Raw genomic sequence first — 10,824 nt, forward strand, 5'->3', positions numbered from 1 at the left:
CATGCATCACACAATCTGTTATTTTGAAACTTTATATTTGATAAACCAGAAACAAGATCCTTAGACTTCAACTTATTCAAGTGATTTGTTTGGATATGAGCTAACCTCATGTGCCACAACCAAGACTCATCACTTATTGATAGCAAACATTCATTTTCAGAGCAACTATTCATAATATCTAAGAGATAGATCTTGTTTACCCTTCTACCTGTGAATAACACCTTACCAGAGGTTTCATTTGAAATTGTACAAGTGTTGGCTTCAAAATTAACCTTGTAGCCCTTATCATACAGTTGGCTAATACTTAGAAGACTATGCTATAGTCCTTCCACATATAAGACATTCTCAATTGTGGTTGAATGTTGAGTACCAACATTTCCTCTTCCAAGAATTCTTCCTCTATTGTTGTCTCCATATGTGACATGCCCCTTAGCTTTAAGTTTCAGACTTGTGAATTGAGCCAAATCACCAGCCATATGCTTTGAGCATCCACTATCCAAGTACCACTGGTTTTTCCTGCTGTTTTTCTGCAAAACAGATTTAACACATATGGTACCCCTTTTTAGTCTAGGGTACACCATGATTAATACCTTTCCTTAGGAAGCCATTTGGCCAATCCTTTAGGAACAAGGTACCTTATAACTTTACATGTTCTAGAGATATGTCCAAACTTCATGCAGTAAAAGCAAGATGCAGTATGCATTGTATTTGAACTGTTAAGAGAAGAAAAACCTGTTTTGGAAGGAACAACAAAACTGGACAACTTTTTCACATTGTTCTTTATTCCAGGATTATATACTAGCCCATTTTTATTAAAAATAACATTTTGAGACCCCAACAATGTTTCAAGATGTTCTCTTCCTTTGGTGAAATTTGATAAGGTTTTCAGCAAATATTCAACTTGTTTTTTCAACTTCTTACAATTTTCACAGGTTTTTATAGATGCATGCAAACATGTCAATTCAAGACTAACCAAATTAGTTTTAGCTTTGTGTAATTCTTCCTCAAGTGACTTAACCTTAGGTTCAAGTACCTTGTTTACTTTGTTCAGTTTGTTACATATGACAGCCAATCTGTTTGCTTCATCATGTGTTTTCTTAAAGGAAATTAACAACTGATCATAACTTTCAGAATTAGTGGAAAAGTCATTCACCAAATCAGAGATTGATCCTTCATCATTCACCATGAAGCACAAATTTGCTTCTTCACTTCCAGTTGAGGAGTCACTTGTTTAGGAAACTTCATTTTCTTCCCAAGAAATATATGTTATTTTTCCTTTGCCTCTTTCACTCTTCTTGCTTGCTGATTTTTCTTTGTTTTGATTGTTTGGACAATAAATCTTTATGTGACCTGGTTTACCACAACCAAAGCAAGTATAACTAGAAGAATTTGAGTCATTGGATTTTGAGAACCTTTTTCTTTGTTGAGTTATGTCTCGGTTCTTCCTTTTTGAGAAATATGCTGAATTTTCTACTGAGCACACTCAATGTCTCATCATGTCCAGGATTCTCCTCTTCCTCACTTATATCATGTTCTAGGGTAGTCTTTAAAGCAATTCCTTTGGCTCTTTTCTCCAATGTTTCTTGTTCTTTCAATCTTTTGAGTTCTAGCTCATGCTCCATCAATTTTCCAAACAATGCAGCAGTGGACATCTTGGATAAATATCTGGATTCAGAGATTGTTGTTACCTTAGGCTGCCAGCTCCTGTCAAGGCATTTCAGCACCTTTATGTTGAGCTCTTCCTTGTCAAAGACCTTACCAAGTCTAGCGAGATGATTTACAATATGTGTAAACCGTTTCTGCACATCTGCAATGCTCTCTTCTGATTGCATCCTGAAAAGTTCATATTCTTGAATGAGTGAATGCTTCCTTGCTCGTTTCACATCATCCGTGCCCACATGGGTTACTTCTAGTACTTCCCACATCTCCATGGCCGAGTTGCATTGAGACACTCTAAAGAATTCATCCATATTCAATGCAGAGGTAATAATGTTCTTGGCTAGGGAGTCATACTGAGCCTTCTTCTTTTCACTTTCACTCCAATCAGACCAACGCTTCTTTACTATTTCTTCTTTGATAACCTGCATAGGCACAAAAAGGTCCACTGACCATTGCATCCCAAATACCCATGTTAATAGATTCCATGAAGATTTTCATTCTAAATTTCCAGAATGCATAATTCACACCACCAAACATAGGAGGTCTATTAATAGCGCACCTTCAACAAAAGGCATTTTAAACTCAGACATAATGCACAAACTTGAGTAACGTACAAGTCTTAGCTCTGGTACCAATTGTTGGGTCCATTAGTGTCTAAGTTCAAGAGGGGAAGGGTGAATTGAAGTTATAAAAATTTTCGCAAACACAAACTGGTTTACAGTATATCAGAAGTAAAAAGAACAAATTGTTTTTAATAGAAACAGATTAATTTTTCAATACACTTAAACACAACTAGAACTTGTTCAGATTATGATTAAGATCAAATAGAGAAAGTTGACAGAACTAGATTGGTTAATTTTTAACAGCTTGAAGAACACATTTTATACCACAAGATCAAACAAGTTAATTCAACACAAAACTTCATAGAAAACGAAACTTTATCAAAGATTTAATGAAGAAAATTGTTTGTCCTTAAACCAATTAAAAACACATATTCAACATGCTTTGTTTATGATTAAAGAACTTTTCCAGATCAAGAAGAACAATTTTTATTAAGCCCAGAAATAACAGGTTCAATTTCAAATGAACATATTTCGTTCTTGCCAGATTAACCAAAAATAAGAAACGAGTGCAGGGGTGAGAAGAATAATGCAAGCACACTTTATATTGGTTCACTCATAATGAGCTACATCCAGTTTCACCTTACTCCAAGGTGAAATTTGTTGATTAAGAGTGATCATGTGCTTTGAAGAATCCAAATCCTAGTTGTTTGACGAAAGACTGGTGTTGCTGTTGTGTTTGGGTGGGATATGGGTAGAATAAAATGTGATCCACTCCTTTGTTGAATCTAAAACTGATGTGATTTAAAACCTTTTTGAAATCAAGTGTTTTTCCAACTAAGTGAAAAACAACTTGTTGTTTTGTCGAATCAACCGGTTGTTTTGCTCTTAGGATTTTTGAAAAAGGTTGAAAACTGTTTTGGTTTGGTTGACTTAACTGTCAAGCCAAAACAATCGGTTGTTTCGTGGTTTCAACCGATTGTTTCTTTGAAAATCCTAACAAAATTTAGTTTTAAATGGTGAATCTGTTTTAAATATTTTCTAACTAAATACACTCCTTCATTAATTGTTTTGACCAATCTTTGGAAAATATAAATGGTTTGTTTATGTTTTCAAATAAGTAAGAAACAGATTTGAGAAATTCATTTTGACAGATTTGATTCTAAGATTTTAAGATTCACATCAAGCTTTGGATTTTCAAGAGAGAGTGGAATATGATTGCAATTGTATTCAATTCAGTTTGTACTATGACCAGGTGTAATCCTTTCTAAACCTACTGTATTTCTGGTGTTGTGTTGCCAATGAGTATTGTGTGTTCTTGAGGTGTTCAAGATCAATACTCTTGGTGTGGTTTGCCAAAGGTAGTGTGTTTCTTGAAGGGTTCAAGGTCACTACTTTGGTGGTTTGTGTTTTGTAATCTGGTTTGATTGCTTAGTGGATTACCCAATGGTTTTCTGGGGACTGGATGTAGCTCTTGGTTTAAGAGTGAACCAGTATAAGTTGTTTGTGTGATTCTCTCTTACCTCGAACTCATTTAAATTATGTTTTAAGCTTAACTGATATAAACAACCGATTGTTTCGAAGAAACAACCGATTGTGTTTTTGTATATTGCTACATAAATTGCTTGAGTTCTTGGCTAACTTGATTTCTATTATGGATTTATACAAAGAATTTCATTAAACCTGAAATTTTTTTCAAAAACCCCTCTTAAACAATTCACCCCCTCTAGTTTAAGGCCATATATTCTAACAAAATTCACTAAAAACCAGTTGCAATCAATTACAACACACAACAGTTCTTGAACCCTACAAGAACAATACAACCAAAGCTGAAAAACTCTATTTCAGCACACCTTGCACTCCTAGAAATCCTATCAAGGAGTAACTTACACAGAACACCTTTTACAAGAATGAAAAAGGAAAGATAACACCTGAAAGAAGATGCAAGAACTCAAAGCAGTAGCTTCAGTGTAGCAGAACATCACCAACACCTTCACCAAGATCAAGGTTCTCCTAGAACAAGCACACTTGAAGATCTCTTTGGAAAACATTTCAAAAGCTCATTTCAATCATTCTTCTCACACAAAAAACGTTTAATCTCTATTAAAACCGTGATTGCTCAACACTCTTTCATGTGAGAAAAACCTTTCATTATATAGAAATCAGTTTCTAACAACTTTTCAAAAACAATTAAAAAGTTGTCATAAAAACAACAGATTGAATTTAAAACTAACAGTTTATTTTTCAGGAAAAATGGTAGCTCAGCTTAACCGAAATAACTGATTGAATTGCACTTTTGGTGTCCTAACAGAATTTCAAAAATCCTTTTAGCATAACAAAAATAAACCTATTGATTTTCAAACAAACAGATTTATTTTTGTGCAGTAACCTGATTCTTGAGAAAACCTTAAAAAGCTTTTTGAAAAACATTTAATCACTTCATGTGCTTGATCTTACCACCTTGATTAGGCATCTAGGATAGGTCAAGTAGCAAAATGAAACCTTAAACTCACACTAGTCTAAATACAAGATCATCTAAAAACACATTACAATCTTCAAATCAAACTAGCTATTTTCTACATCAAACACACACTAAGACTGGGTAGAGAAGAAGCTTCATCCATCTTCAACAGATTGGAATGCTACTACTGATGGCAAGGAAACCTTTTTATACATGTTCAAAATGTCACAAGCTCTAGTGTAGATTAGAATTTAATTTCTTGTTAAAATTAGCATAGGAACTTTATTTGTATTTTTTGTTAAAATGAAGTTTGGTACCTAAATACCAACCTAGATTAAATTAGGGTTTCTAAAACTCCTAATTTAACCTAGGCCCATCCTAGGCAAGCCCATTAGGAAGTGCACGTTCCAAGCAAGGAAGCAAGCTTTCCATGTGCTTCATTTAGGCGTCAACTTCAAAGCTAGAATAGTTTGAATTTTCCTCCTTTTCATTTTGTTTCAAACCGGCCCTCATTTGCTATATAATGAGTGGCTTGGTTCATGTATTTGCAAGATTAATCATATGAGTGAATTGTTGCCAAATTTGTGCCAATTACACTCTTGTCTCCTACTCTCCCTAGGATAGACGTTTTATCTTCATTCTTCACCCACCAAGTGATTAGGCCTCACCTATCACTCACCATACATCTCATACACCTTCAAGGATACCACACCTCTTAGGAGATCCTTGCACCCCTCTTTCATATTCTTCCGCCACCATCATTCAAGTTTCGTCACACATGAAGGAACTTCTTCCATCAAATTTAGGAGGAGAACACTCAGTCACAACTCACATAAAAATTATGCATAATTTCTTTACTATAATTTCAACTTGTAAAATACACTAGGTAGGCCTCCTATTTATAGGTGAAGGAGCCTTGGAGAACAAACTAAAGGGTTAGGGTGGGAAAAGGGAAAAAATGGGAAGCCTTAGGGTTTGACTAAGTCAATCCCGCATCCTAGGCTTATCCTTCTAGAAACTAGGTCAAAATGCCTCCAAATGGGCTAGGAATAATCTAAAATGCTAGCCACACCCCCTATTATGCTAATGGTACCTTATTCTAGCATATCTTTGCTATTTGGACCCCTAAAGTGAGCCCAATTTATTTACAAGATATTGTAAACATTTAAGAAGACTAGCCAGAAGAACTTTAGGTGCTCTGGTTTATAGCTTCTTCTTCTGCTGATGTTGTCTTAAGGTTTGGTGGGACTCGACTTTGTAATTTGAGATGACTGATCCTTTTGGAATTTTCTTGTTGTGTCTTTAGTCATCTGTGTGTTTGTATCAAAGACCTATTACTATAAGCAAAGTTCTAAGCAAGCTTAAGAAGGTAAACATTATTTTTATGGTGAAGGTTAATAATCCTCAAATTGTCATTCTCAAAAGGAGAACAAAGCGTAGCCCAATTAACAGTAGCTATGCCTTTTTTCAGAATATCTCCAGTCCATATAAAATTTCTACACCACTGCTCAACTTGCTTAAGAAGAGAAACAAGCCATTTATACAAATTAAAACTATAAGATATAACTCCCGTAATCACCGTATTGACCAACTGAATCCGACACATCATGCTGAGAGATTTACCTTTCCAAGAGGCTAGCTTCAGTTTGCTTTTATCAACCAAAGGTTGAAGAAACCGACCCTTTGGAGCACCAACAAAGATAGGCACTCCTAAATAAGTGAAAGGTAAACAACCATGACTACAAGAAAGAATACACTGAATTTTGGTGACAAATCTTGTAGAATTATCCATTGTGAAAAAGCTGACGAGCTAGCCATATGTAGAATCTTCTTATCATTCACAAGCTTAGAGAGACCTCTACTAAGCACTTCCTCTGCAAGAAAGAAAAGTAGAGGAGACAAAGGATCACCTTGTTTGACACCTCTACTACAAGGAAAAAATCCCACCAAATTCCCATTTATTCTGATCGAAAGCATAGATGAACGAAGAATAGTACTAATCCATCAGACAAACGAGGGGTGAAAACCAAAGCGTGACAAAACTAATAGTAAAAACTTCCAACTCAGAGTGTCAAAGGTTTTATGAATATCAACTTTGTAAGCCATATTACCTCCCCAAACCTTTTTAGAAAGCATGTTAATAGATAAGCAATACCAATACAATCTTGAATATGTATGACCTGCACAAACCCATACTGATTAGGAGAAATTATTTTGGCAGCCACAAGAGCAAGTTGATCTACAAAAATCTTGGAAATAATGTTACATTTAAAACTAGCAACAACAATTGGTCAGTAATCTTTAATGGATTCATCCCCTTGGATCTTAGGAATAAGAGATACCACATTACTGTTCATTATAGGGAGAACCCAATTTTGTTTAAAAAACTATTGGAGAGCATTGCAAACATCTGTCCCAATAATTTCCCAACAAGAGTGATAAAAAACACCACCAAAACCATCGGGACTAGCAGCACTATTACCATTAAGGTTAAAAACAACATTCTTGATTTCCAAAAAATCAGGAGATTTAATCAACATCATATTCTCCTCAGAGGAAATCATCTCAGGAATATAAGTACCAATAAAATCTTCCAAATTGCTTGTATCCTGCACATGAAAAATAGACTCGGCATAAAGAGTTTTATAGAAGTCCAAAATATGTTCTTCAATGAGTTTAGGATCCTCAATAATTGCATTATCAATCCTTAGACGATGAATCCCTCTAGAATTATTTCTCATTTTCATCACAGCATGGAAAAAAGAAGTATTTCTATCCCCATCTTTAAACCAAAGCATCTTAGCCCTTTCTTTCCAAAAAAAGATATTGACAGTGAAGAGCATGATCAAGCTCCTCTTGAGCAATCTTTTCTTGACAAATAAGCCCATAGATATCAGACATACTACCAGTCTCTAAGTTTTGTTGAATACCAAAGAGGAGACCCTGTTTAAGAAGAACTGTATTTTGAACATTACCAAAAGAATTTTTATTCCAGTCTCTGAGCTCAATTTTCAACCTTTTTAACTTATGTTGCAAAATAAACACAGGACAACCAACAACCTTATTAGCCCAAGAGTCATGAATTAGATTCAGACATTAAATGTCCTGAACCCACATAGAAAAGAAACGAAAATTGTTAACCTTTCTCAAAGAATTACTAGCAAGACTAGCAAGAATAGGGCAATGATCAGAACAATTTTTAACAAGAACCTGATAAGTACAGAAATCCCATTCATCCAGACACACTCTGTTACATAAAGCCCTATCCAGTCTTCTATGAATTCTATGCAACCCTCTCCTTTCATTACACCTAGTATAACAAGATCCAGTAAAAGCCATACAAGAAAGATCATTAGTATTAATCCAATCAAGGAATTCATTATTAAAAAACCTGATTAGGAGCTACCCCCCTCCCCCCCCCCCTTACAGTCATCCGCCGAGGGCACAACATTAAAATCTTCCAAAATACACCAAGGCCATATGAAGGAACTAAGATCCCTTCACAAAAACCATCTAGCCACATATGTGTTAGCATTATAAACACCTGCAAGGCTAAAATGTTTATCATGAAAATGGCAAGTTACAAAAATAAACTATTCATTTACCAAGAAATTTCGGACCAGATTAGGAACTGACAAACACCAAAGCTTAGCAACTTTACTAACAATAGGAGACGTAGCCACCAAATGCATATTAACAAATTTCAAAAGGATTTCAAAAGCAATAGTGTACGACACCATAGGCTCAGCAAGAAAAAACAGAAGGGGTTTATGTAGTTTAAGTAAACTAATCAACATCGCCACAATTTTGTGGTTTCCCAGTCCTCAAACATTTCAAAAAAATGAAGAGACTTTCATTGCGACGTTGTGGAGAGAACTGTCTTAGCAGTTCTTTTGGATTTACCAGTCCCCTTAGGTGGTCTCCCTGGTTTTCTTTTAGTGCGAACTATCTCCTCCCAATATCACTGACATCTTCCTCGATCTCTTTAGGATCAGTCCAAAATTTTGAACCAACCTGATTTTCAATAGTGATATGGTCATAATTAAATTCAACAATGGTAGTAGACGTACAAATATAAGGATCACCTCCCACATCTGTAGTTTCGAAACCATCAAGATAGGAAAAGTGATTTTGCAGGACCAACGATAGTGCTTTAACATCCCCAAGAGATTTAGCGTTCCAAGGGAGGTTTGAGGCGACGAAGATGGTACAATCACAATAGCAGAGACCTCCACGTGACGACCATCAATTGGAGTATTGATTGGTGCTGTAGAATTTTCTGGTGATTTAGCCCTCCCAGGAGATGTGGGACGCAACGAAGATGGTATCGTTACAGGGGCCGAGACTTCCAAGAGTGATCCTCAATAGGAGCATGAGACTTTGAGCCTTTAGCTTGCATAACATCAGGTGAATTCCTTAGCATCCCCTGGTGTGAGTGGACAAGCCCTTCCTAGATTCATGATCGGAGGCATCCTCAAGAGCAGGCATGTCAGCAAAATCATCCTCCACTCCACCTGGTTTATCAAAAGCGAGATGGCCCAAAGGTGACCCTACATTAGCCCTGCCAGGAACATTAATGTTCAATGTACCTGTGGGGCCTTCCACGAGCTTCGGTTGCGGATCTTTCTTCTGATACTCTTTACGTTGTTTAGGAACCGTGGTCCTCCCCTGATTTTGTTCATCAAAAATTATCTTCTGAGAAGATTTATGTTGAGGCCTAGGAACACAAACCTAATCATGAATCACCTGACACTGAGCAAGATCATGCCCTAACATCTTACAGTGAGAGAAAAAAGGAGGGAGCCATTAATATTCCACAACAACTACAAAAGTATAGTCTGAACGTTCAACCCATATGTGATCGGCAAGAAAGGACAACATATCAATATCCACTGGGACACTAGAAAATATACCCCTATTCTTTCTCATAGTATTCTCATCCAAAGACAAAGGAATACCAAGACCTCTAATGATGGAAAAAATCGCCCTTGGTTTCCAATACTCCAAAGACAATTTGTAGATTCGAGCCCAAGCCTAAGTTTAGGTACTCTTCATGGTAGCTAGAATAAAATCTTTTGTCCACACAAACAGTCTCAAGAAACCCGGAGATAACTTCAAGGAACCCATCTGCCCATCGCATGTCTTCTAAAGAAACGAACTCAAACTCATAAAAACTGTCCCGACCAGTCCTCGATCATCGACCTAGAGACTGACCTCAGACATCACGTATCGATGCTTGGTGATGGAGGGGGGGTTAGTCTTTGGACACTGGTATTCTAAGCCCGATGTTGGAGATCGATATCGGACCTCACCAGTAGAGGGAGAAGATCGTACATCGGTCGCCTGAACGTTGTAGAAGGCCACGTAAGGTGGGCTAATAGCCATGACAAGTTAACAGTTAAAGACATGACATATGTGGGAAACCTAGGTCACGAGGGATCCACGCACGTGGTGTGTATGACACATGAAGGCGCAACACGTATGGATAATCCTAGGGGGCGTTAAGGCCCATTAGGGTTAGGGTTTCCAAGGAAGCTGCATGCATGGCACGTGAACACTCAGGGCACCCACGAAGCAGATGGCGCGATAGAATAGGGGCACAAGTTGGTACCCAAGCGGCCACTTTGTCATTTGTTACTCTCATGTTAAGGGGAGTCCATGTGTCAGATACGCTAAGATTCTATGAATAGCGACGCAAAGACATTCTCCAAGGAACCCTAGTAAAGGGCAACAACGCAAAGGTAAACCCTAGTTTCAACCTATATAAAGGGTGCCAAGAACCCTAGTAAGGTACGCAGTTTTCAAGACTGAAGCTAATATACACACTTGGTGTTTCTTTGCCCTGATACTGACTTGAGCGTTGGAGTGAAAATGACCACTAGGGCGCCCTTTTGTCTTTTGCAGGTGGGAGGTTTCTTGATCAAGAAGGTACGACTCTCAGGAAAAATCGAAGGGCCGCTGTAGTTGTTAGAGCCAACCGGCGGAGCAAGTCAACTGGCAGGAACATTTGGCGCCCACCGTGGGGCCCGTTAAATCAAGGTCCCACTCGCAATCACGTTAGGAGTTTTTACCAGCAATATGAGGAGTACAAGGCAAGCAGCCGCTGGATCCGCAAGAAGGGTACCCTCCATGGGGACAACGTTA

At 37.3% G+C, this 10,824-nt stretch overlaps 1 protein-coding gene across 1 annotated transcript; it reads right to left on the reverse strand.

The window, feature by feature from the left end:
- Positions 1-7,067: 7,067 nt before the first annotated feature.
- Positions 7,068-7,568, reverse strand: LOC137834202 (uncharacterized). Its single transcript, XM_068642263.1, has one exon. The coding sequence runs from the start codon at positions 7,566-7,568 to the stop codon at positions 7,068-7,070; it is 501 nt and encodes a 166-aa protein (XP_068498364.1).
- Between the last annotated feature and the right edge of the window lie 3,256 nt (positions 7,569-10,824).

Source organism: Phaseolus vulgaris, chromosome 5 (assembly GCF_000499845.2).
Source record: "Phaseolus vulgaris cultivar G19833 chromosome 5, P. vulgaris v2.0, whole genome shotgun sequence".
Taxonomy (NCBI): domain Eukaryota; kingdom Viridiplantae; phylum Streptophyta; class Magnoliopsida; order Fabales; family Fabaceae; genus Phaseolus; species Phaseolus vulgaris.